This window comes from Symphalangus syndactylus, chromosome 9 (assembly GCF_028878055.3).
Source record: "Symphalangus syndactylus isolate Jambi chromosome 9, NHGRI_mSymSyn1-v2.1_pri, whole genome shotgun sequence".
In the NCBI taxonomy this organism is placed as follows: Eukaryota; Metazoa; Chordata; class Mammalia; order Primates; family Hylobatidae; genus Symphalangus; species Symphalangus syndactylus.
Window position 1 is genome coordinate 59,153,147 of NC_072431.2, and position 25,951 is coordinate 59,179,097.

General features: G+C 55.6%; 1 protein-coding gene across 2 annotated transcripts; it reads right to left on the minus strand.

Annotated features, from left to right (window-relative positions):
• Positions 1–603: 603 nt before the first annotated feature.
• EPHB4 (EPH receptor B4) lies at positions 604–24,308 on the minus strand. Of its 2 annotated transcripts, XM_055292637.2 has the most exons (17): positions 23,718–24,308; positions 20,963–21,033; positions 20,407–20,694; positions 19,028–19,424; positions 15,647–15,802; positions 15,062–15,394; positions 14,021–14,145; positions 13,024–13,189; positions 9,764–9,866; positions 9,499–9,563; positions 8,937–9,050; positions 8,589–8,836; positions 5,181–5,396; positions 4,236–4,385; positions 3,163–3,356; positions 2,828–2,983; positions 604–1,258 (listed from the first exon to the last, which is right to left on the minus strand). In XM_055292637.2, exons 1-17 carry the CDS (start codon positions 23,767–23,769, stop codon positions 1,129–1,131), a joined length of 2,964 nt encoding a protein of 987 aa, XP_055148612.1. In that variant the 5' UTR covers positions 23,770–24,308; the 3' UTR covers positions 604–1,128. The 2 variants fall into 2 exon arrangements, with proteins under 2 accessions (XP_055148612.1, XP_055148613.1); XM_055292638.2 differs by lacking the exon at positions 4,236–4,385 and having other exon boundaries at positions 23,718–24,181.
• Between the last annotated feature and the right edge of the window lie 1,643 nt (positions 24,309–25,951).

A 25,951-nucleotide genomic window follows, 5' to 3' on the forward strand; every position in this document is an offset into this window, starting at 1 on the left:
CCCCACCCCGGAGGTGCCCCAGGCTCTTGGCAGAGCCAGCTGGAGCTGTTAGAAGCAGCTGCGAATGATTCATCTCGCTCGGCCCCCACCCCACCACCTCAAACACACCCTGGGGCTGATAACCAAGTTCCAGCCCCTACAGGCCTGCAGCCTCCAGACCTCTGACACCTCTCGGTCAGCCACAAAGCCCTCCCTACCCAGCCCCACTCTCCTTAGAAATCTAGTCCATCACCCCCATCACCCCTGGAGCTGGGACACATCCCATTTTCTTTTATTTATACAAAAAGTTACTTTTTAAATATAATTTAAGAACCCCTCCAAGCACCGGCGTCCGTTTCTGGGTTCCACCACCACCTACCGCCCCTTTCACTACCTCACCCCACACCCCTTCATGGGACACAGCGTGGGAGTCCCAGGCGGGGTCTGGGGATGTGGGATGACCAAGGCACTGTTGTGGAAACAGACACGATGATGGGCCCGTTTCAACTTGGGCAAAGGAGGCCATAGCGAAACAGGTTCCCCCCAACACAGTTATGACAAGGACGGTAGAAAAACAAAATGAAAGAACAAAAAGGGAATGGGGAGAAAAATTAAGACCAAAAACAAAACTCAAAAACCTTCAATATGAAGGCAGCAGCTGGGGGAGGGGCATTTACAAGGGAAAAAATGATTGAGTTTGGTGGTGACAGCAGCAAGTTGGGACTACAAACCCCAGTGATTTTGTCACTGGGCCCTGACACCCCTTCTTGCCCCCTGGGACAGCCCCCCACTCCGGAGCTGGCAAGGGAGTCACACTCTCTTTGGTCTGCGGGAACGCACCCATCAAGGTGAAGGGGGGCACCTGGGGAGGCCGGGAGATGATGGGCGCTTCCTTTTCCTCTGGTCACACCCAGTCCCGAGGGAAAGGCGCCCTCACCCTTGGTCTGGAGTTCCCCGAGGGGGCTGGGGGGTGATTTTCCTCTCCTATTATGGCAGAACCCCCAAATCCTGTCTCTCCAAATTGCCAACTCCCCACCCCACGGGCTCAAAGTGCAATCCAGCGGGGCGCAGGGCTGGGGGCCTCTGTGAGTCCCCTCTGCCCCAGAAAGATGGGGAGGCGGTGTCCCTGGGGCGGGGAGTTCTTGCAGGTCAGTACTGCGGGGCCGGTCCTCCTGTCCCACCCGGGGTTCCCGGCTTGGCCTGGGACTTCATGTGCTGGACACTGGCCAAGATTTTCTTCTGGTGTCCCGCCAGAGTGACTCCGATTCGGAGCAGGTCCCTGCAGAAGGAAAGGAGAGCTCGGTGAGACCCTAGGGTCCCTGTGGCCGCTCTCCTCGCTTGGCTCCTGAGCCAGTCCTGCCTCAGGATTGTGAGCCAATCAGAAAAGCTAGCGGGGGAGGGAGAACCGATGTCAACAGTTGCCCGGCAGTTTTAAGAGCCCCGGGCCGCCATCCTTCTGTGCAGCCGCAGAAGGGAGTAGGGCTGGAGGCCAGAGGCAGGGGCTTTGGCTTGGGTGCCAGGGAAGGAAGGAAAAGAGAGAAAAGCCTGCAAAATTGAGACTGGGGAAGAGGCCGCACAGATTGCCGTAGAGGGAAATGGAGACGTGAGAAAGAAAAGGCCGAAGTGGGAGAGGAAGAGCTGGGTGGAGAGGAAGAGGAGGTTGCTGATGGCTGGAGGCTGAGATAAGGGGAAAAAAGGGAGAGGAGGCCCCCTGGGTCAGAGAGAACCTGGGAAGAATTAGGGAGGGATGTGCCCAGGCCCCGCGGGGCAGGGGCAGACTGGCCTGAGACCCTCTGGCTCTAGCCTCCTGAGTAGCTGGGACCACAGGCACGCACCACCATGCCCAGCTAATTTTTTTGTTTTTGTTTTGTAGAGATAGGATTTTGCTGTGTTGGCCAGGCTGCTCTCAAACTCCTGGGCTCAAGCAATCAGTCCACCTCAGCCTCCCGAAGTGCTGGGATTACAGGATGAGCCACCACCCGGCCTTCACATTTCTTTTTTTTTTTTTTTTTTGAGATAAGAGTTTCACTCTGTCATCCACAATGGAGTGCAGTGGCACAATCTCGGCCCACTGCAAACTCCACCTCCCGGGTTCAAGCGATTCTCCTGCTTCAGCCTCCTGAGCAGCTGGTATTACAGGCACGCACCACCATGCCCAGCTAATTTTTGTGTTTTTAGTAGACACGAGGTTTCACCAAGTTGTCCACAATGGTTTCGAACTCCTGACCTCAAGTGATCCACACACCTCGGCCTCCCAAAGTGCTGGGATTACAGGCATGAGCCACCGTGCCCAGCCTTCAGATTTCTATTCCTTCTATTTCTGTTATTCAACCTGGGGTGAGAGGAGATCTTGGGAGAGAAACGGGAAGGCAGAAAGGGGGAGTAGCAGACAAAGGCCAAGTGGGGATACGCAGCCTTTGGGAGGCGAGGAATCATAAAACCATTTCACGTAAAAGCTGAAGAGGATCTCCAAAACCTAGCCCAATCTTCTCCTTTTATGGGTGGAAAAAGAGAACCTGAGTTGACACATTGTTACTGTGAGAGCCGGGCCTGGAATGCAGATAGATGCACAAAGATAGCTAGGGAGTGAGAGGCGGAAGCGCCATGGCCCAGGGCCATGATGGCAGGAGGAGGTGAGGCGGGCAGGCTGGCCCCAAAGAGTCCTTGGGTCCTCGGCTCCATGGGGCTGTGACTGCTCCTCTGGGGCCCTTCTAGGCATGGCATAAGCGCAGTGTGAGAAGACAGCACTGGCACCCAAAGCTGACCCCAAAAGCCCCTGCAGACCCCGTGGGCCTGACTCCAGCTGCCCTGCTCTCCCCGCCCCACTCCACCTCCTGCCACTACTTACTCGGCAGAGATCTGGCTGACCAGCTCGAAGGAGCCAAAGCCAGCGGCTGCGAAACTTTCTTCGTATCTTCCCATCTTGATGGCCCGAAGCCACTCGCCCACAGAGCCAAAAGCTGAGTAGTGAGGCTGCCGCTGGTCCAGGAGAGGATGTGAGGCCCTAGGGGGCAAGGATGGGGAGGAATGCTGAGTACCAGGCCTGGGTCCAGGCAAGGAGGTGGAGCCCAGCCTTGGAGAGGCGGACAGAGACCCTCCGACCCAACACCAATGAACAGACACTTCTGGGCAAGGAGTGGGGGCAGAAAGCGGGAAGGAGGGACCATTCTCTGTAGTCCTCACCCGCCATTCTCCCGGGCCAAGATTTTGAGGCTGGCGGGGTTCCGGATCATCTTGTCCAAGGCGCTGACCACCTGGGGGAAGCGGGGCCGGGCATTCCGGTCTTTCTGCCAACAGTCCAGCATGAGCTGGTGGAGGGAGGTGGGACAGTCTGGGGGCGGGGGCAGCCGGTAGTCCTGTTCAATGGCATTGATCACCTGGAAAGAGGGGAAGAAGCTCTGGGTGAGGCCATCCAGGAAAAGCAAAGATGCTAACAGGCCCAGGAAATGGTGACTTGGAAGATGGTAGGATAGGAGCCACAGCCCCCCAAAAAATAACAGATCCAGGAATCCTCTTAGCCGGAGCTGAAGCTCTCTGTGGCTGGAGGCCCCAGCAGCTCTTGGGCTATGATACAGACATGTTACCTCCCAACCCTGCCCTCCATCTCTGTATCCTTCTGCGACCCAAATATGCTGTATCCAACTCATTTATTTATTTATTTATTTATTTATTAAGACAGAGTCTTGCTCAGTTGCTCAGGCTGGAATGCAATGGCATGATCTCAGCTCACCGCAACTTCTGTTCCTGGGTTCAAGCGATTATCCTGTCTCAGCCTCCTGAGTAGCTGGGATTACAGGCACCCGCCATCATGCTTGGCTAATTTTTTGTATTTTTTTAGGGATGGGGTTTCACCATGTTGGCCAGGTTGGTCTTGAACTCCTGACCTCAGGTGATCTGCCCACCTTGGCCTCCCAAAGTGCTAGGATTATAGGCGTGAGACATGGCGCCCGGTCCCCAACTCTTTTTAAAAATTTTTTGTAGAGGCAGGATCCGGCTATGTTGCCCAGGCTGGTCTCGAGATCCTCAGTTCAAGTGATCCTCCCTCTTCAACCTCCCACAGTGCTGGGATTACAGGCGTGAGCCACCAGGCCTGGCCCTGTATCTCAACTCTTTGATACAAAGATCAATTCTCCTTTTTGTCATCTCCATGGTCTCAAGAACCCAGCAGTGATGACTCTCTGGGAACCCACCCTTCACCCCAAATCCCAGGTGAGAGAACACTCGAGGAAAGCTTGATACGACCAGGGAACACTTACATCCTGATTGCTCATGTCCCAGTACGGCCTCTCCCCAAATGACATCACCTCCCACATCACAATCCCATAACTCCAGGCATCACTGGCGGAAGTGAACTTCCGGAAGGCAATGGCCTCTGGGGCAGTCCATCGGATGGGAATCTTGCCTCCCTGCAGAAGGAGGAGAAAAGGTGAGCTGGGGGACTCATTGAGGGACTCACCAGACCCAGCACACGGCCCCCCAGTCCCCCACCTGCTTCTGCTTTTTTCCCCTAGCTCAGGCCCCAAGCCTCCTACTCTCCAACTGTCTGCCCAGGTTGGAGTGTAGTGGCACGATCTTGGCTCACGCAAACTCTGCCTCCCGGGTTTGATTGATTCTCCTACCTTAGCCTCCCGAGTAGCTTGGATTACAGGTGTGTACCACCACCCTCAACTAATTTTGTATTTTTAGTAGCAACAAACAGGTTTCCCCATGTTGGCCAGACTGGTCTCGAGCTTCTGACCTCAGGCGATCCTCCTGCCTCAGTCTCCCAAAGTGCTGGATTTACAGGCGTGAGCCACCGCGCCTGGCCACTGTTCTTTCTTTCGAGACAGGGTCTTGCTCTGTCACCCAGGCCGCAGTACAGTGGCACATACATAGCTCACTGCAGCCTCCAACTCCTGGGCTTAAGCAATCCTCTTGCCTCAACCTCCCAAGTAGCTGGGATTACAGGTGCATGCCACTGTGCCTGGCTAATCTTTTAATTTTTTTGTAGAGATGGGGTCTTGCTATGTTGCCCAGGTTATCCAACTTATTTTCCTAGACATCTGGAAGTCAGCTTCCTGGAGCTGACTGTCCCCCCACCCACAACCTGCTCCTGTATCCTCTCCCTGGAGCAGGGCTGCCAAACCCTCAGCCTCCCACCTTTCCAACCTGCCCTCCCGACCTGGCCCTAAGAAGCTCACACCCCTGGTCCCCAGCATTACCAGGGAGCTCGTGTAGGTGGGATCGGAAGAGTTCTCCTCCAGGAATCGGGAAAGGCCAAAGTCAGACACTTTGCAGACGAGGTTGCTGTTGACTAGAATGTTGCGAGCAGCCAGGTCTCGGTGGACGTAGCTCATCTCGGCAAGGTACCGCATGCCCGAGGCGATGCCCCGCAGCATGCCCACGAGCTGGATGACCGTGAACTGTCCGTCGTTTAGCTGGAGAGCAGATGGGGTGGGGGCTTGGTGAGGACAGGCCCACCCACCGTTACCCCTCCCATCCACATCCTTTTTTTTTAGAGACAGGGTCTTGTTCTGTCGCCCAGGCTGGAGTGTAGTGGTGCCATCATAGCTCACTGCAGCCTCAACCTCCGGGGCTCAGGTGAGCCTCCTGAGTAGCTGGAACAATAGGCATGTGCCACTATGCCTGGATAATTTTTTGATTTTTAGTAGAGATAGGTTCCCACTATGTTGCCCACTCCTGGCCTGAAGCAATCTTTCAGCCTGGGTCTCCCAAAGCACTGGGATTACAGGTGTTGAGTCACTGCACCCAGCCTCCCGTCCACTTCCTAAACTGTATCTGTCACTTCCAGACCCACCTCGCAACTCACCTGTAGGGCAAGCCCCCCAACTCCCTCAGGTGAGCCTTCCTCCTTTCTCTTTTCCCAAGTTTTCTCAGCTCTGGCTATAGTATCACAACACATTGCTTACAATGGTTCCTGTTTCAATGGTAAGCATTCAGTCTCTCCCAATCAGATTATAATTTGAAAAATTATTTCAACTTTCCCTTCCATTTAACCTGGTACACTGCTTTATACCCAGGAAATACTCAACAAATGCTTTTCTGCTTTTTAGTTTTTTAGAGACAAGGTCTCTTTCTTTCCCCCAGGTTGGAGTGCAGTGGCACGATCATGGTTCACTGCAGCCTTAAACTCCTGGGCTCAAACGATCTTTCTGCCTCAGCTTCCTTAGTAGCTGGGACTACAGGTGTACACCACTGCACCTGGCTAATTAAAACAAAGGGTTTATTTGGTAGAGATGGGGTCTCACTGTGTTTCCCAGGCTTGTCTCCAACTCCTGGCCTCAAGCGATCTTCCCACCTTGGCCTCCCAAGGTGCTGGGGTTACAGGCATGAGTCACCTGAGCAACCTGTCTACAGGTGGAGATACATTGGTGCTGATCCAACCACAAAATTGTTCAGCCCTCTTGGACTAGCTGTGTGTGGATTTGCAAGAGAACAGTGAGGAACTGCAGTATGACCAATGATCAGTTCAAAAACCAAGGTCTGAAGCCCAACCTTGACCTTTAAAGAGTTCGTTCTCACCAGGGAAACCAACAAGTCACAGACAGTAAACAAATCCCATCTTCTGGGTTCAGCTAAGATTTGGGAGACCGTCTGCAGAACCAGGGACATAGAGTCCAAAAACTGAATTTTGAATCCATCCTCCAGACCTGCACCTGCCCTACTCCCCGCTCAGTTTGTGGCAACACCACCACTTGCCACATGGTCAGGGTATAGACCTCAGAGTTTCCTGTGACCCCCTTTTCTCCCTCACCAGCCACTTCCAATCCATCAGCAAGTTCTTGCTGGTGATGCTTCCAAGACATGTCCCAAATCCAAACCCTTCCCTTCACCGCACGGCCTGGATGCTGGCAACAGGCTTCTGCTGCAGGCCTCTCCCAGCTCCTGCTCTTGCTCCCCAGCACCCAGCAAAGAGGTCTTTTTATTTATTTATTTTTTTGAGATGGAGTCTTGCTCTACTGCCCAGGCTGGAGTAAAGTGGCGTGATCTCAGCTCACTGCAACCTTCGCCTCCTGAGTTCAAGTGATTCTCCTGTCTTAGTCTCCTGAGTAGCTGGGATTACAGGGGTGCACCACCATGCCTGGCTAATTTTTGTATTTTTAGTAGAGACAGGGTTTCACCATGTTGGCCAGGCTGGTCTCGAACTCCTGACCTCAAGTGATCCACCTGCCTCAGCCTCCCAAAGTGCTGGGATTACAGGTGTGAGCCACCGTGCCCAGCCGGGATCCTCTTAAACTACTCTCCTGCCAAAGCCCTCCAGCGGATTCCCGTCACACTGCCCAATGCAGGGTCTACCATCTATCCTCTGTTCACCAGGTTCACCTGTGCTGGCCTTCCCATCTCTCTCTCTTTTTAAGAGATGGGATCGCCCAGGCTGGAATGCAGTAGTGCAATGATGGTTCACTACAGCCTCGATCTCCCAGGCTTAAGTGATCCTCCCGCCTCAGCCTCCCAAGTAGCTAGGACTACAGATGTGCGCCATCATGCTCTGCACATGGAGGCCAAGGTGGTGGGCAGATTACGAGGTCAGAAGTTTGAGACCATCCTGGCCAATATGGTGAAACCCTGTCTCTACTAAAAATACAAAAATTAGCTGGGCATGGTGGTGTTCGCCTGTAGTCCCAGCTACTCGGGAGGCTGAGGCAGAAGAATCTCTTGAACCCAGGAGGCGGAGGTTGCAGTGAGCCGAGATCACGCCACTACAGTACAGCTGAGTGACACAGTGAAACTCCGCCTTAAAAAAAAAAAAAAATTGGCCGGGCGTGGTGGCTGCCTGTAATCCCAGCACTTTGAGAGGCCGAGGCGGGCAGATCACCCGAGGTCGGGAGTTCGAGACCAGCCTGACAAACATGGACAAACCCCGTCTCTACTAAAAATACAAAATTAGCCGGGCGTGGTGGCACGTGCCTATAATCCCAGCTACTGGGGAGGCTGAGGCAGGAGAATCGCTTGAACCTGGGAGGCGGAGGTTGCGGTGAGCCGAGATCGTGCCATTGCGCTCCAGCCTGAGCAACAAGAGTGAAACTCCATCTCAAAAAAAAAAAAAAAATTCAATCAAAATTAAAAAAAAGAAGGAATGACAACCTTCAGCTAGCTGTATGGGGCAGTGGGAAAGGAAGGTCCCACAGGAGCCCAGCCTTTCCCAGAGGGAAAATTAAAGGCAGAGGGCTGGCTGGGCGTGGTGCCTCACACCTGTAATACCAGCACTTTGGGAGGCTGAGGTTGGGAGATCACTTGAGGTCAGGAGTTTGATACCAGCCTGGCCTACATGGTGAAACCTTGTGTCTACTAAAAATACAAAAATTAGTTGGCATGGTGGTGCACGCCTATAGTACCAGCTACTTGGGAGACTGCGGCAGGAGAATCGCTTGAACCCTGGAGGTGGAGACGGCAATGAGCCAAGATTGTGCCACTGCACTCCAGCCTGGGCGACAGAGTGAGGCTCTGTCTTAAAAAAAAAAAAGGCAGAGGACCAGGGCTTAGCCCAAGAGGAAAAGGCTGGAGGAGGTGACCTGGGACCCACTGTCTGTCCTGGCTTCTTAACCCAAGTGGCCTCTGGGTGTAAGTGGGAACTCCGGGTGGCCGCAGAAGCCAGGGAGGGTGCTCACCCGCAGGAAGGAGTCCAGGGCACCGTTCTCCATGAACTCTGTGAGAATCATGACGGGCATGCTGTTGGTGACCACGCCCTCCAGGCGGATGATATTGGGGTGTTCGAACTGGCCCATGATGGAGGCCTCGCTCAGGAACTCGCGCCGCTGCCGCTCCGTGTAGCCACCCTTCAGGGTCTTGATTGCCACACAGCTCTCCTTCTTCCCCGGGGCCTTGAGCCGCCCCCGGCACACCTCGCCAAACTCACCTTCAAACAAGGACGCGGAGGTCATCAGCTCTCCCACCCCGGTGTGGCCCTGCCCACCCCCGCTTTGTTCCCAGGTGCCCGGGCAGCCTTCCGCTCTCACCTGCACCAATCACCTCTTCAATCTTGACGTAGGAGACATCAATCTCTTTTGCAAATTCCCTCACAGCCTCATTAGGGTCTTCATAAGTGAAGGGGTCGATGTAGACCTTAGTACCTGAGAAATCAGGCAGGGTCCTGTCAGCCAGGAATTAACTCCCACTGGACTCGGAGGCTCGGCTCATAGCTCTTGGCCCCAAGCCCCTATCTCTGTGTTTTGTTTTGTTTTGTTTTTCTTTTTTTTCCTGAGATGGAGTCTCGCTCTGTCACCCAGGCCTGGGGTGCAGTAGTGCGATCTTGGCTCACTGCAATCTCCGCCTCCCGGGTTAAAGTGATTCTCCTGCCTCAGCCGCCTGAGTAGCTGGGATTACAGGTGCCCACCACCATGCCTGGCTAACTGTTGTATTTTTTATAGAGATGGAGTTTCAACATGTTGGCCAGGCTGGTCTCAAACTCCTGACCTCAAGTGATCTGCCCACCTCTGCCTCCCAAAGTGCTGGGATTATGGATAGGAGCCACCGCACCTGGCCCCAAGCCCCTATTTCCATCAAATTAGGGCAACCCACCGTGCCCGATGAGATACTGTCCGTGTTTGTCCGAATATTCTGCTTCTCTCCCGTTGCTCTGCTTCCTGTAGCCAATGGGAAAGGAGCAAAAGGTAAACTGAGTCACACATCTTTATGAGGCACACAGCGAAGGGAGGTACAGGGATTGGAGAAGATTTCAAGTAAAAAGAGGCTGGGGGCACCCAGAAAGCCTTGCCCTGTAGCACCCAGGCAAGTGGCCATCAACTCAGGGCTTCCAGGGGCCTCCGGGTGTCAGAGCCCTTACCTGAGGCAGAGCACAGCGACCACAATGACCACCAGGACCAGGACCGCACCCACGACTGCCGTGCCCGCAATCAGGGCCAGCTGCTCCCGCCAGCCCTCGCTCTCTGCGGAGGAAAAGGCTGCTGATCAGGAGAAACTGATGGACCTGCAGGAGGCCCCAGCCCCGGCTTTGAGCAATGAACTGTGATCTCCTAAGAACAGGTCCCCAGTACAGGGGACGGGTGGAGGGAGAGGACACAAGTAGGCAGGGTCAGGGAACAAACAGTGGGTTTCACACTGTCCCCCAGGGGCCAGCAGGCTCCTCTGAAGTCCCTGAGGGCAAGGGAGGAAGTTTCGCAATCTTTTTACTGCCAGAGTAGTTTTTTGTTTGTTTTTTTGAGACGCAGTCTCACTCTGTCGCCCAGGCTGGAGTGCAGTGGCGCAATCTCAGCTCACTGCAAGCTCTGCCTCCCGGGTTCTGCAATTCTCCTGCCTCAGCCTCCTGAGTAGCTGGGATTACAGATGTGTACCACCATGCTCGGCTAATTTGTGTATTTTTAGTAGAGATGGGGTTTCACCAGGTTAGCCAGGCTGGTCTCAAACCAGCCTGGGCATGAGCCAGCATGCCCAACTGCCAGAGTGGTTTTGATTTGGTTCTAGTATAAATACCAGAGTCCACAAAAAAGTCTCCATTCAACGAAACGTTCTAAAGGTGAAACATTTTCAGGTTTTTATCCAAAAAGTGGAAACAATTGAAATGTTCACCAGAAGATACAATAATAAACAAAATCAGCTATTTCCATACAACTGATTATTACGTCTCCATAAAAAGAAACGAAATATTGGCCAGGAGTAGTGGCTCACGCCTGTAATCCCAGCACTTTAAGATGCTGAGGTGGGAGGATTGTTTGAGGCCAGGTGTTCAAGAGCAGCCTGGGAAACATAGCAAGACCCCATCTCTACCAAAAAATAATAATTAGCCGGGCATGGTGGTGAGCACGTGTGGTCCCAGATACTCAGGAGGCTGAGGTGGGAGGATCGCTTGCGCCCAGGAGTTTGAGGCTGCAATGCACTATAATCAGACCATTACATTCCAGCCTGGGTGACAGAGCAAAATCGTGTGTTAAAAACAAAAACAAAAAACAGGCAAGGTCCAGTGGCTCATGTCTGTAATCACAGCACTTTGGGAGGCTGAGGTGTGCGGATTGCCTGAGCTCAGGAGTTCGAGACCAGCCTGAGAAAGATGGTGGAAACCCTGTCTTTACAAAAAATACCAAAAAAAAGTAGCCGGGCATGGGGGCTCATGCCTGCAGTCCCAGTTACTTGGGAGGCTGAGGTGGGAGGATCACTTGAGCCTGGGAGGTTGAGGCTGCAGTGAGCTGTAATTGAACCACTGCACTCCAGCCTGGGTGACAGAGCGAGACCCTGTTTCCGAAACAAACAAAAAACAAACCACAACGAAAAAAACCCACGGATATATACTACAACATGCATAAACCTTGAAAACATTCTGCTCGGTGAACAGTCACAAAAAACCACACTGGAAGATTTCAAGACAGAAAGTGGATTAGTGCTTGCCAGGGGCTAAGGCAACAGAAGGATCTGGGTTGGGGGTGATGGCTAAGGGCTATAGGGTCTCTTTCGAGGGTGCTGAAAATGTCCCAAAATTACTTGTGGTGGTGACTGCACAATTCTGTGAATGTATCAAAAGTCATCGATTGTACACTTTGAACAGGCAAATTGTATGGCAGGGGAACTGTATTTCAGTAAAGCTATTACAGAAAATTGCAAGGTTTAGAAAGCCACTGGTCCAAGGCTGGGTGTGGCAGCTCATGCCTGTAATCCCAGCCATTTTGGGAGGCTGATGCGGGAGGACTGCTTGAGGCCAGGAATTTGAGACCAGCCTGGGCAACATAGGGAAACTGTCTCAACAAAACATAAAAAAAAATTTAGTTGAGCATGGTGGCACATGCCTGTAGCCCCAGCTACTTGGGAGGCTGAGGTGGAAGGATTGGTTGAGCTTGGGAGTTGCAGGCTGCAGTGAGCTATGATGGTGCCACCGCACTCCAGCCTCGGTGATAAAAAGACCCTGTCTCTTAAAAAAAAAAGAAAAAAGTTAGGCCGGGCGTGGTGGCTCACACCAGTAGTCCCAGCACTTCAGGAGGCCGAGGCGGGTGGATCAGGAGGTCAGGAGATCGAGACCAGGAGGTGGAGCTTGCGGTGAGCCGAGATCGCACCACCGCAATCCAGCCTGGGGACAGAGCGAGACTCCGTCTCAAAAAAAAAAAAAAAAAGTTAAAGAAAAAAGAAAGCCACTGGCCTAGCATATTAAAAATAACCTGTTACCTCCAATCCTCAAAGCCCTGCAGGAAGCTTCATGATATTCCCATTTTGTTGGATGGGGAATGGGGAGCTCAGGGGTCAGGTTGCTGCTAAACGTCAAGCCTGAGGTGAGCTTTTTTTTTTTTTGAGACAGAGTCTTGTTCTGTTGCCCAGGCTGGAGTGCACTGGCACAATCTCAGCTCACTGCAACCTCCACCTCCCAGGTTCAAGCAATTCTCCTGCCTCAGCCTCCCGAGTAGCTGGGACTACAGGTGTGCACCACCACGCTCAGCTAACTTCTATATTTTTAGTAGAGATGCGGTTTCACCATGCTGGCCAGACTGGCCTCGAACTCCTGACCTCAAGTGATCCTCCTGCTTCAGCCTCCCAAAGTGCTGGGATTACAGGATGAGCCACTGTGCCTGGCTGTGCAGTGATCTTTGATCGAGCAACTGCACTCCAGCCTGGCGGTACAGAGTGAAGCAGGCCGGACTTCACGAAACTCAGCTGTTAGTTTTGGTTTCGACATCCTACGTTCTCTTCTCTCTAGGGCATGCCATGTGATCCACAGGAAGAAGGACATGAAGATAGGACTTTGGCCGGGTGCAGTGGCTCACGTCTGTAATCCCAGCACTTTGGGAGGCCGAGGCGGGTGAATCACAAGGTCAGGAGTTCAAGACCAGCCTGGCCAACATGGTGAAACCCCGTCTCTACTAAAAACACAAAAAATCGGCCAGGCGCGGTGGCAGGTGCCTGTAATCCCAGCTACTTGGGCGGCTGAGGCAGGAGAATGGCTTGAACCCGGGAGGCGGAGGTTGCAGTGAGCCGAGATGGCGCCACTGTACTCCAGCCTGAGGGACAGAGCAAGACTCCATCTCAAAAAAAAAAAAAAAAGAAGATGGGACTTCGGGGACCTGGGGTCTTTCCAACCTCCACCCTCACCCCCTTCCCCAGGCTCACCATCCAGTTGGGTCTGGCTGTGATGTTCCTGGCCGAAGGGCCCGTAGCCGGCCTCAGAGCGCGCCCGTACCTGCACCAGGTAGCTGGCTCCCCGCTTCAGCCCCCGCAGCTCTGCCCGGTTTTCTGACGTCTTCAGGAACCGCACACTGCTGGGACCCTCGGCGCCCTGTCCGGGAGGTAGGGGGTGGCCGTCACCCGGGGCCCCAAGTTCCTGTTGCTCTTCCTGCCTCCTCCCCTCGCCCTCCACTCCCATCACTAGCCTGCCTTGCGACTGGTGAGGCCTTTGGGAGAACTTACATATGCAAGTCATGTGCTGTATTCATAATATCATTCCTTTTTTTTAAGACAAGGTCTCATTCTCTCAGGCTGGAATGCAATGGTGCAAACACGACTCTGCAGCCTCGACCTCAAGTCGAGAATCACTTGGGTTCAAGTGATTCTCCTGCCTCAGCCTCCTGAGTAGCTGGTATTACAGGGGCTCACCAACACGCCCAGCTGATTTTGGTATTTGTAGTAGAGATGGGGATTTCACCATGTTGGCCAGGCTGGTCTCGAACTCTTCACCCTAGGTGTTCTACCCACCTTGGCCTCCCAAAGTGCTGGGATTACAGGCATGAGCCACCGTGCCCAGTCTAATTTTTTTCATTTTAAGTTTTTTATAGAGATGAAGTTTCACCATGTTGCCCAGGCTGGTCTCAAACTCCTAGGCTCAAGCATTCTGCCCACCTCGGCCTCCCAAAGTGCTGGCTATTACAGGTGTGAGCCACCGTGCCCAACCTGAGCCACTGTGTCCAGCCGCTGGTAACTATTACAGTAACTATTTTACAGATGAAGAGTCTGAGGCTCAGACAGGCCAAGGGGCTTACCCAAGGCTGCCCAGGGAATCCATGGCAGAGCTGGAATTCAAATGCCTGCCAGGTGCCTGCAACCCAGGTGTCCCAACCAGGGGAGCATAACCCATTGCCCACCCCCCACCAGGGCTGGGGGATGGCCTCACCTTCTCATGGTATTTGACCTCGTAGTCCAGCACAGCCCCACTGGGTGCCGGGGGAACAGCCCAGGCCAGGCTCAAGCTGCTGGGTGAGGACCGTGTCACCCGGATGTCAGACACTGCGGGAGGTACTGTGAGAGGCAGAGACACAGGGAACCCTTGTGCATGGTAGGTCTGTCCCTTAACTTTAAAAAGTTTTTTTTTCGAGACAGAGTCTTGCTCTGTCTACCCAGGCTGGAGTGCAGTGGTGCAGTCTCGGCTTACTGCAACCTCCGCCTCCTGGGTTCAAGCAATTCTTCTGGTTCAGCTTCCCAAGTGGATTACAGGTGCCCACCACCATGCCTGGCTAATTTTTTTATTTTTAGTAGAGACGGGGTTTCACCACATGTTGGCCAGGCTAGTCTTGAACTCCTGACCTTGTGAACAGCCTGGCCATGTCCCTTATCTTTTCCAACACTTCCTCTGCTGGCTACACTTGTCTCAGTTTCCCCCTGGCTGTTTCGAGAATTCCTTCTGATTCTCTCTGCCCCCAGTCCCACTGGGAGCCTTCTGGTACTTAACTCTCCAGCTGACCTTTACGAGCTCCTCACCCTCTCTTTCTTATTCATTTATTTTGAGATGATCTCACTCTGCTCTGTCACCCAGGCTGGAGTGCAGCGGTGCGATCATAGCTCCCTGCAGCCTCTGACTCCTGGGCTCAAGCGATCCTCCTGCTTCAGCCCCTTGGGTAGCTGGGACCCCAGGCACGCACTGCCTTGCCCGGCTAATATTTTTATTTTTTGTTGAGACAAGATCTTCCTATGTTACCCAGGCTGGTCTTGAACTCCAGGGCTCAAGTGATCTGCCTGTCTCAGCCTCTGAAATTGCTGGGATTACAGGAGTGAGCCACTGCGCCCAGCCATTGCCCTCTTTCTGCCTCTTGCCCCCAAAGCCTTGGCCCCTCACACTTTCTGGGGACCCAACTTTACAGCCCCTGCCTCTCCCCTTCAGGCCCTCAGTGACGTCTCTCCCGCCAGACCACCAGCCGCCCCAGCCCCCAAGTCTCACCCTCTCGGTTGGTGGTGACATTGACAGGCTCAAATGGGACGGGCCCCGTGGCTAAGGAGGATACCCCGTTCAATGCAGTGACCTCAAAGGTATAGGTGAAGTCAGGACGTAGCCCTCGAACCACCACCCAGGGTTCCACCAGGTCCCGGGGGCCGGGGTCAAAGGTCAGGTCTCCCCCGCAGGGTGCGCAGGAGCCTCCGGGTCGGCACTCCCGGCAGCGGAGGGCGTAGATGAGGTCCTCTCGGCCACCGGACTCCAGGGGGGCACTCCATTCCAGGTGCAGGGAGGAGCCGTTCAGGCGGGAAACCACGCTCCGCGGAGCCGAAGGAGGGGCTGCAGAAGACCAGGGAGTCAGGCAGAGGCTGACCTGCTCTGCGGCAGTGGGGAGAGGGCAGTGGAGGAACCAGCAGCCACGCTGGACTCTTGCCTTGGAGACAGCGGGCTCCACCTGTTCCCCGGGGCTGGGGACCAGCATGCCAGGGACAAAGTGAAGAAGACCAGGGAGGATGGGGGCCATGTCAGGGTCCACCTCAGGGGTCTGTGACCCCTCCCCCAATGAACTGCACCTGGGTGCTGGTCACTTACTGGTGCAGGGTGCACCCCGGGGGTCTGTGCGTGCCCGGAAGTACCCGATACGGCACTGGCAGACGGCTGATCCAATGGTGTTAGAATGACTGTTCGCTGGGCATGGCTGGCAGGACCCTTCTCCTGACAGGGGCTTGAAGGTGCCCTGGGCACAGGCTGAAAAAAAGAAAGCATTCCTCAAAAGCATGCACAAAAACATCCATCTGCACAGTGGGCCCGGTGGCTCATGCCTCGAATCTCAGCACTTTGGGAGGCTGAGGCTGGAGGATCGCTTGAGCCAAGGGGTTCAAGACCAGCCTGGGCAACATACTGAGATCCCATCTCCAAAAAAAGAAAAAAATTCCAGCTGCTTTTAAGGCTGATGAAGTGCTAAGGTGGGAAAATGGACAAAAGCTCTCAAAACCTCTCCTCTTAGAGGAGAAAGGAGACTCTCTCCAGAGAAGGGGTCCTAACCTGTTTTGACCCTGATCTTGGCAGTCTGGTGAAGCCCACAGAAAGACCTCTACTCCAACTTACGATTTTAAATGCACACCACAAAATACGTAGGAATACCACAGAAACCAATTAAGGTGAAATGCAATGACTGAAACGTGAGGAAAACAGTTTGGGCTACAGCAACATTTGTGTTTCTTTCTTAAGATGTAGCAGCAAGTCTCCTAACCTCTGTAATACTGAAGTCATCATGAGCAAAAACAATGTTTTGGCACTTGGAATGGCCTGTAAGTACCTGTGATTTTTTTTTTTTTTTCCTAAGAAGGAGGCCAAGGCGGGCAGATCACTTGAGGTCAGGAGTTCAAGACCAGCCTGGCCAACATGGTGGAAACCCGTCTCTACTAAAAATACAAAAGTAGCCGGGTGTGGTGATGCATGCCTGTAATCCCAGCTACTACTTGAGAGGCTGAGGCAGGAGAATCGCCTGAACCCGGGAGGCAGAGGTTGCGGTGAGCTGAGATCCCACCACTGCACTCCAGCCTGGGCAAAAAGAGCGAAACTCCTTCTTGTTTGAATGCACTCCCAGGCTGGAGTGCAGTGGCGTGATCTTGGCTTACCACAACCTCCGCTTCCCGGGTTCAAGCGATTCTCCTGCCTCAGCCTCCCAAGTAGCTGGGATTACGGGCATGCGCCACCATGTCTGGCTAATTTTCTATTTTTAGTAGAGACAGGGTTTCTCCATGTTGGTCAGGCAGGTCGCACAGATAATTATTTAAAAAATTTTTTGTAGGCTGGGCGCAGTGGCTCACACCTGTAATCCCAGCACTTTGGGAGGCCGAGGCGGGAGGATCATGAGGTCAGGAGATCGAGACCATCCTGGCTAACACAGTGAAACCCCACCTCTACTAAAAATACAAACAATTAGCCGGGAGAGGTGGCGGGCGCCTGTAGTCCCAGCTACTTGGGGGGCTGAGGCAGGAGAATGGCGTTAACTTGGGAGGCGGAGCTTGCAGTGAGCTGAGATCACACCACTGCACTCCAGCCTGGGCGACAGAGCAAGACTCCGTCTCAAAAAAAAAAAAATTTTTTTTGTAGAGATGGGGTCTTGCTCTGTCGCCCAGGCTGATCTTGAGCTCCTGGGCTCAAGTAATCCTCCTACCTTGACATCTCAAAGTGCTGGCACTACAGGCATGAACCACTGTGTCAGGCAATACCTGTGATTTCCATGGGGCCCAAGTCTCAGGTCCTGCTACAACTGCAGGTGGAATTTCAAGTGGAAATTAATGAATTTCAGGTGAAAATAAAGTATTTTTTTCCCCAGCCGGGTGTGCTCATGCACACCTGTAATCCCAGCACTTTGGGAGGCCGAGGCGGGCAAATCACTTGAGGTCAGGAGTTCGAGACCAGCCTGGCCAACATAGCGAAACCCTGTCTCTACTAAAAATACAAAAATTGGCCGGGCGCGGTGGCTCACGCTTGTAATCCCAGCACTTTGGGAGGCCGAGGCGGGCAGATCACGAGGTCAGGAGATCGAGACCACGGTGAAACCCCGTCTGTACTAAAAATACAAAAAATGAGCCAGGCGTGGTGGCAGGCGCCTGTAGTCCCAGCTACTCGGAGAGGCTGAGGCAGGAGAATGGCGTGAACCCGGGAGGCGGAGCTTGCAGTGAGCCGAGATCGCGCCACTGCACTCCAGCCTGGGTGACAGAGCGAGACTCCGTCTCAAAAAAACAAACAAACAAACAAAAAAATACAAAAATTAGCCAACTGTGGTGGTGCATGCCTGTAGTCCCAGCTACTCTGGAGGCTGAGGCATGAGAACTGCTTGATCCCAGGAAGTGGAGGTTGCAGTGAGCCAAAGTTGCGCCACTGCACACTAGCCTGGGTGACACAGCAAGACTCTGTCTCAGAAAAAAAATAAAGTCATTTATTTTCCTCCATCAAAGCTCACAGATTCTCGCCGGGCGCGGTGGCTCACGCCTGTAATCCCAGCACTTTGGGAAGCCGAGGCGGGAGTATCACGAGGTCAGGAGATCGAGATCATCCTGGTTAACACGGTGAAACCCCGTCTCTACTAAAAATACAAAAAATTAGCTGGGCACAGTGCTGGGTGCCTGTAGTCCCAGCTACTCAGGAGGCTGGGGCAGAAGAATGGCGCGAACCTGGGAGGCGGAGTTTGTGGTGAGCTGAGATCGCGCCACTGCACTCCAGCCTGGGCAACAGAGTGAGACTCAGTCTTAAAAAAAAAAAAAAAAAAAGCTCACGGATTCTCTAGAAAACCAGAGGGTAAGAAGCCCTGCTCCAGAGAGAAGGCTAAGTGAGAATTCAGTATCAGTAGAGACACAATGAACAAGTGTGGAGACCTTAAAGGCTTTGTCCTGACACCACCAAGGTCCACCCCACAGAACGGTCCTGCAGCCCAAGCCAGCCTCCCATGTTCGGAAAGCAGGGAAGTTGGCCAAGGTTAAAGAGAAGTCTGGAAATGAGAGAGGCTCAGAAAACAGACCCTCTAGTAACTGAGTCCTCAGGAGAGGGAAGAGCGTTTGAAATGGAAACTTGGCTGGGTGCCGTGGCTCACACCTGTAATCCCAACACTTTGGCAGGCTGAGGTGGGCGGATCACGAGGTCAAGAGTTCGAGACCAGCCTGGCCAACAGGGTGAAATCCTGTCTCTACTAAAAATACAAAAATTAGCCGGGTGTGGTGGCGTGTGCCTGTAGTCCCAGCTACTCAGGAGGCTGAGGCAGGAGAACTGCTTGAACAGGGATCCGGGAGGTAAAGGTTGCAGTGAGCAGAGATTGTGCCACTGCACTCCAGCCTGGGTGACACAGCAAGCCTCCAATTCAACATCTAACAATACAAACTGGAAACTTAAGAAGTGGGTCCTGAGTGGAGTTCAGGACTCTCCCCCTGGATGAGCAGCAGTCGCAGGGGAAGCTCCAGCTCTCACCTCGGCACTTGGTATTCCCCTCGGCTGCCTCGAACCCCGGAGCACAGCTGCAGCCCGTGACCGGCTGTTCGGCCCACTGGCCATCCTCACGGCAGTAGAGGCTGGGGCTGGGGCCAGGGGCGGGGACGGCATCCACCACGCAGCTACCGGCCACGGGCACGACTAGCTCCCGAGGCACTGTCTCCGGGAAGCGGGTCAGGTTCACAGTCAGCTGGGCACACTTTTTGTAGAAGAGGTGCAGGGACAGCAGGGCCATGCAGGCACCCTGGTCCTGGAAGGCCAGGTAGAAGCCAGCCTTGCTGAGTGGTCCCAGACGCAGGGTCTTGACATTCACCTTCCCGGTGGCCTCGGCCCCAGGGCGCTTCCGGGTGAGATGCTCCGCGGCCACCGTGTCCACCTGCCAGGGCGGGGGAGGCACACCACTGCTGTCCCCACTCCCTGAGGACCCAGTGGACTGTTGTGATTTTCCCAGCTCACCCTCCCGGACCTCTTTGTTTCCCATTCCAGAACCTTCCCTCCACCTTCCCCAGGGCACACCTTCTGCAGGCACCCACACTGTCCATTCATCCTTGCAAAGCTCCTGTGATGTGCCCAGCCTCTGGCCTGCACCTCTGCCCTTTTTATTCACTCATTCTACAAACATTTACTGACACTGACGCCATGCCAGGCCCTGACCTCAGAGTCAAGGAGACAGCGATGAATGAATCCTAGGGAAGTTATGAAGTACTATGAGGCTGGGCATAGTGCCTCATGCCTGTAATCCCAGCACTTCAGGAGGCTGAGGTGGGAGAATCTCTTGAGCCCTGGAGTTAGAGACCAGCCTGGGTAACATAGAAGACCCCGTTTTAAAAACATAGATATAAAAGAAAAATAAAGTAAAATGAGTGCCGAGACAGGCAGGTGGTATGCAGGATTGTAGGGAGGAGAGAGTCAGCCGAGGCGGCACAGGCAAGATCTTGGAGCTGGAACTTGGAACACCAGTAGGGGTGTGAAAGGCAGAGAGGCCCCCAGGTGGACACATCACCGCTGCAAAGTCTCGAGCTGGAAACCAGCCAGGTGCAGTCAGGGAACGGGAGAAACTCAGTGTGGCTGGAGCGCAGTGGGGTAGGGTGGTTGAGGTGACTGGATGAGTAGCCTGACCCCTGGGCCTCCCTGGGGGCCGGCCAGGCAGCCCCCATATATTCTGCTGCTCTGCCCAGGAGATCACCCCCTTCCCTCCCCAGACCTAAGCCTCCTGCTTCCAGCCCCCAGCGTGCGGGCCAGAGGCCTCACAACTACGTCGACTGGCCCCAGAACTACATCAGCTGCTCTCCAGGCCACGGGCCTGCTGGCTGGAATCCCACCCTGGCTGTGGCTGAACCCCTGGGGCACCCAGGTACCTTGATGTAGGGGTTCTCCATCCAGGCTGGCGTGAGGGCCGTGGCCGTGTCCGCATCGCTTTCATAGTAGAAGACGGTGAAGGTCTCCTTGCAGGAGCGCCCAGCCCGAGGCAGGGACAGGCACTCGAGCATGGTGAAGCGCAGGGTGGCGTACACGTGGACGGCGCCCCGCCGCGGGACCCAACCCGTGCGAAGCCAGTGAGCCTGGCCCGGGGCGCGCTGCACGTCACACACCTCGTAGGTGCGCACGCTGTGCTGTTCCTCATCCAGGCCGCTCAGTTCCTCCCACTGTGCAGAGAAGGAGGTCAGCTAGGGGGCTGGGGAGCCGCCAAGGAGAGGGCTGCATAGGGTGAATCCTATAAAGTGAGAGGGACTGAGAAAGGGGGGCCGCTGGTACTGCGAGGAGGGCGCCTCTGAGAAGGGCTCAGACGACACTGCTGGGGCTGCTGTCATCTGGGGGGACAGGGGTGAGGAGTGGCACACAGAAAGGTGGCACAGGTGCCCCCTCCTCCCTCAGTTTCCCTCCAGAGCTTCAGCTCCTGGGTGCAGCTCTCACCTGCCCGTCCACCTGAGGGAACGTCACCCACTTCAGATCCGCAGTTTCCAATTTTGTGTTCAGCAGGGTCTCTGAGACAGACAGAGAGACAGAGTCAGCGCTTGGGGTGGAGGAGGGAGGTCAGGAAGACCAGATCCCTGGGAACCGAGGCAGGTGGATCCTCTTAGCTCTGAGCTAGAGGAGTTGGGGGGCCAAGAGGGGAGCAAGCCCTGCCCTCTGCACCCACCTCTGATTTCTGGCCTCTTTTGCTAAGTGCCAACCCCACCCCCAACATCTGGTAGGCATGGGGCTCCCTTGGGATACCCCAGATCTAGGCCTCCCTGGAGGAAGAAGGGAGATCAAAATGGACGGGGAGAAGGGGCGGCAGCTCAGAAAGGGTTAAAATGAGCGAGCCGTACCCTGGTCCTGACCCCCAGGAGCAGAGGCTGCTGGTGTGGGAGGGGAACCTCTTGTCTCAGCCTCCATGTTTCCTCCCCTAAGTCCCAGAATCAGCCTCTCTACCCCACAACTTCATTCCCTGTCCAAGACCCCTCCCTGCTTTCAGACCAAACACCCCGTCCTTCCCTCCTTGAAGGGAGTGCTCTGTGCCTGGGGCATAGCCCTGGCCCCCATCCCAGCACCTCCCTCCCCATGAGTGCCCTGATCAGGAAGCGCTGGAGGTTGGGATGCTAGGGTTCCCAGGCTCCCGCCGAGGCCTCACATCTGGATTTGGTTACGGGAAGGCAGAGGGGAGGAGATTCTGGGGGGCGGTATGAATGGGAAGGGTGAACACACCTGGCTTGGCTCGAATCATCGGGGGAGGGGACAGGCACTGGAGGAAGGGGGGGATTAGGAAAAACTGCACAGCCCCTGGCAGTGGAGAGTGGAGGAAGGAGGGTGGGGGAATCCCCTCGGGGGCTGGCAATGTGGGGGGCAGCAGGCGCTGGGAAGGGTGGAGAGGGGAGCCAGAACACCTGGCTGTCACCCCATGGGAGCTTCAGGAGAGCAGGGAAAGAGGGTGGGTGAGGCAGCCTCTTCCTGGGGACCAAATGATGGCCTCCAGCCAGGGGTCAGGTGGGAAGCCAGCCAGCCTGAGGTGAGAGGCGCAGGGTCCCCATGGGTGGCAAGAGACAGCCCTGCTCGCTGGGGACAGGATGCCCGGGTTCTGGGAAGGGGGTGGATAGAGGCTGCCGTCTCCACCCTCCATTGTTCCAGCCGGGATAGTGTTTTCCTGTCTCCAATTTACACACTGTCTCTGCCTCGGGCTCGCCGGCTCCCTTTATGCGTCCCAGCTCGGCTGCAGCACGCTTTGATCTGTCAGTTCGCGTGTCTCTCACCTCTCTCTCCTCCACTCTCTGTCCACCTCCATTTCTCTTTCTGACAGTCACTATCTCCTTCGCTTTCGGCCTCCACTTCTCGCGTTCCTCGCGGCACGGGGCCTTGGATAAACTACTAAACCTTAACTAAGCCCCAGCCTCCTCATCTGAAAAACGGGGGCAATGATAGCACCCACCCTCAGCGTTGCTGGATGGGCGAAATTAACATTTGTAAGGCGCTCAGCACAGGCCTGGTGCTTGGAAACACTCAGGTAATAAGCGTCCCAATCACCATTTCCTCTTTGCGTCTTTCCTTCTCACCACACCTCGTCCTCGTGGTTTTTCCACCTCTTTGGCCTTCCTCTTCCCCTTGTTCATGGATTTTTTTCCCCCTTCTCCTTTCTCTGAGCTGGGCAAGCCTCCCCTCACTCCCAACCCCACACCTAGCCTTTGATCCCCAGCCCAGGGCAATCCTGCCCAGCCCCGCGGAGAGGGTTTTTCTAACGCCGCTGAATCCTTCCCTTCGGGAGTCCCTCATAGCCTACCCCCCCATAGACCACTTTCATACCAGACAGAGAAAGCGGGGTGTTGGCAGCTCACTGAAAGGAGATTAGGGACACAGAAGGAGAGTTTCTAGGGCTCTTGGCTCCCCCTCTAGGGGACCAGGAGGGACAGAGATCCATGGCCAAAGAAACGCTTGGAGAGACCAGGAGGCGGGAGATAGGCTGGGTTAGTTCGGGCGATGTGGGGGCCGTGTAGGTCAGTTTCTACCTGGGGGCTGTGTAGGTCAGTTTCTACCCGCTCCTAGGTCTCAAGGGAAGCCCGGGACTCACCTGGGGCCGGGGTCTAGACCGCATTTAAAGGGATGGGGTGCAGCCTGTAGAAACCAAGGAGCCACTCTATAGCAGGGGCAGGAGCAGTGGGCGGGAGAGCGGTTTGGGGGTTTGCTGTGTGAATGCAAAGGAGGCCATCCTGTTGCAGGAGTGTGGAATTGGAGGATCAAGGTGTGATCGCTAAGGAATTGGCGGTGGGGGTCGTTTTAGGGCCTAGCACGAAAAGTTGTGCCTTATCTGCTGTTGCTTCTCCAGAAACCTTCCCTCATGTAGGGCAGGAGGTGGGACTGGGACAGAAACTTTGCAGATAGTTTTGAATAGTGGGGTAGGGAGGAAAGGAAAGGCAGCCAGGGGCGTATGTAATCAGCAGTGAGAGTTTGGGGAGCCCGGGCACGGGAATGTCCCGGGTTATAGCCAGACTCCATCTCTTTCCCAAACAAAAGAAAACTCCACTACCCGCCGGGCGCCTCTTCCCCGCCCCCCTCCCGTTCCAGCACTATCGGTCCGAAGTGTTTGGGATTGGAGTGCCCGGGTAGGGGTAGACAGAGGCCCCCTCCACTCCGAGGCCCAGATGTGGGGGAGGAGGTCCCAGGAGTGACCGGGTGCACCCCCCCCAAGGAAACTCACCTTCCAAAGCTGCGGCCAACGAAGCCCAGCAGAGCAGCGCCCGGAGCTCCATGGCGCCGCCTCACTCGGGTAGGATCCGAACCGAGTTTGGGGGGCCCTCGCCCCCCCAGGTCTGACTCTCCCTGGGCGGGTGGACGCCGATTCTCCGCGCTGGACTCTCCGTCGGGGCCCTCAGCGCGGGCCCATGCAAGCGTGCGGGGCACCGGGCGGCGGCGCCAAGTGTGGCCCCGCGTCTGTGCCGCGCGCGCGGACGGCGGGCCCGGAGCGTGCTGGCAGTGGCCGCGCCCGGCGGGCGCGGAGCAAGACGTGGCTGGAGTTGGGGTCCCTCCGGGGCCTCGGGGTCCCGCCCCGGGTGGCGGGGGCTGAGCCGGCCGCTCGCGGTCTCCCCCCCTCCCTGGAGTGGCTCTGCTCGCGCCGCCGGGCCGAGTGCTCTCCTCGCGGGCGGGGATGGTGGGAGCCCGAGAGGGGACGGAGCGGGAGGGAGGGAGACTGCGGCGCGGAGCCGGGCTGGCCGGGCCGGGGCTGAGCTGCGCTGGGACTGGGGCGGGCGGCGCCGGGCCCGGGAGGGAGGGGCCCGCGGGGGGCGGGGGCAGCTCTCCCAACGCGGGGGCTCCGCGAGGGAGCCCGGGGCGCGCTGATTGGAGCTCACGCTACTGAATAATTCATGAGGGAAGCAGAGAGGGGCACCGAGTGGAGCAAGTCGGGAAGTTGAGAGAAAGTTTGGAGAAGGGGGAGGGGCGGCGGGTGAGGAACCCCGGGACCGCCCAGATGTCCGCCGTGGCGGTGCGCGCTGTCCAGGACCGAGCATGTCGGGGCTGGGGCCCAGGGACCCCCGGGACAGGCCCGAACCCGGCTGGCACCAGGGAGCAGAGAAAACACACACCCAGCAGTAACACGGAGGGCCGCCGAGGCGTGCACGTAAATGTTCACCGTACACACAAAGCCCGCTCTGACCTTGCTGCGGACTTTAGATGCCGCTCTTGGATGCGCCCACCACCCTCTAGTGGGCGCAGGGACTGCGTTTTTGGGGGAAAAGGAAGGAAAAGGGAGTAGAAGCTTTGGAGAATGGAGGGCCGCCCAGGGGGCCTCAAGGAGCAATCCCAGCTTGGATAACCTTGCAGCGAACGTTCACACAGTCACCCCATAAACGTTTAGTGTTGGGGACCTACTGTGCGCGCTACCAAGCCCTGAAAAATGTCCAGAAGGGGCGCGCACTAAGCTGCGCTGGGGAGTCGAGAAACATCGAGGAAACAACGGTAAAGAAAAGGTGGGTGTGGCCGGGCGCGGTGGCTCACGCCTGTAATCCCAGCAGTTTGGGAGGCCGAGGCAGGCGGATCATTTGAGGTCAGGAGTTCAAGACCAGCCTGGCCAACATGATGAAACCCCGTCTCTACTAAAAATACAAAAATTAGCTGGGCCTGGTGGCGCGCGCCTGTAATCCTAGCTACTCGGGAGGCTGAGGCAGGAGAATTGCTTGAACCGGGACCTGGGAGGCGGAGGCTGCAGTGAGCTGAGAGCTGAGATCGCGCCACTTTACTCCAGCCTGGGCTACAGAGTGAGACGAAATATCAAAAAAAAAAAAAAAAAGTGGGTGTGTCCGAGAGGGTGAGGGGTCCGGCTAGATCTCCAAATCGCCCTTCTCACTCTCACTCTCGTGTTTTGCGGGGGCTTCCCCGCCGCCTGCAGCCATGACCCCTGAGGCTGGGGCTGCGGCTGCGGCTGCTGTCTTTCCTGAGCTGTTTCCTGTCTGGCTCCTGGGGGCCCTCGGGATGGCTGGGAGGGGCCCTTCCTCTCATTGCCAACTCCCCTCACCCTCCCATCAGTTAGCGGGGAGGGTCCAGCACAGCCGTGCTCCTCCCACCAACCCCCTTCTACTTCAGGGAACTTAACAGTATGGGTTACTGGATGGATGGATTGGAGGGGGTGCTGCTCCAGGAGTCAGCCCCTGCAAGGGGCAGAAGGAAAGGACTTAGACTCCCACAGTAATTAGCGGGGACAGAATTTTTTTTTTTTGAGGCAGTCTCCTTCTATTTCCCAGGCTGGAGTGCAGTGTCCTGATCTTGGCTCACTGCAACCTCCGCCTCCCAGGTTCAAGCGATTCTCCTGCCTCAGCCTCCCGAATAGCTGGGATTACAGGCGCAGGGCACCACCCCCGGCTAGTTTTCGTATTTTTAGTAGAGACAGGGTTTCGCCATGTTGGCCAGGCTGGTCTTGAACTCCTGACCTAAAGTGAT

What these genes read in the sequence shown, in the direction of transcription:
- EPHB4 (XM_055292637.2), bottom strand. Translation starts at nt 23,769, where the DNA reads ATGGAGCTCCGGGCGCTGCTCTGCTGGGCTTCGTTGGCCGCAGCTTTG. An exon ending in TCCCTCAGGTGGACGGGCAG is followed by an intron (nt 20,695 to 20,962) that starts GTGAGAGCTGCA and finishes TTCTCTGCACAG; the next exon opens with TGGGAGGAACTGAGCGGCCT. An exon ending in TTGGCCCGGGAGAATGGCGG is followed by an intron (nt 2,984 to 3,162) that starts GTGAGGACTACA and finishes CTTGCCCCCTAG; the next exon opens with GGCCTCACATCCTCTCCTGG.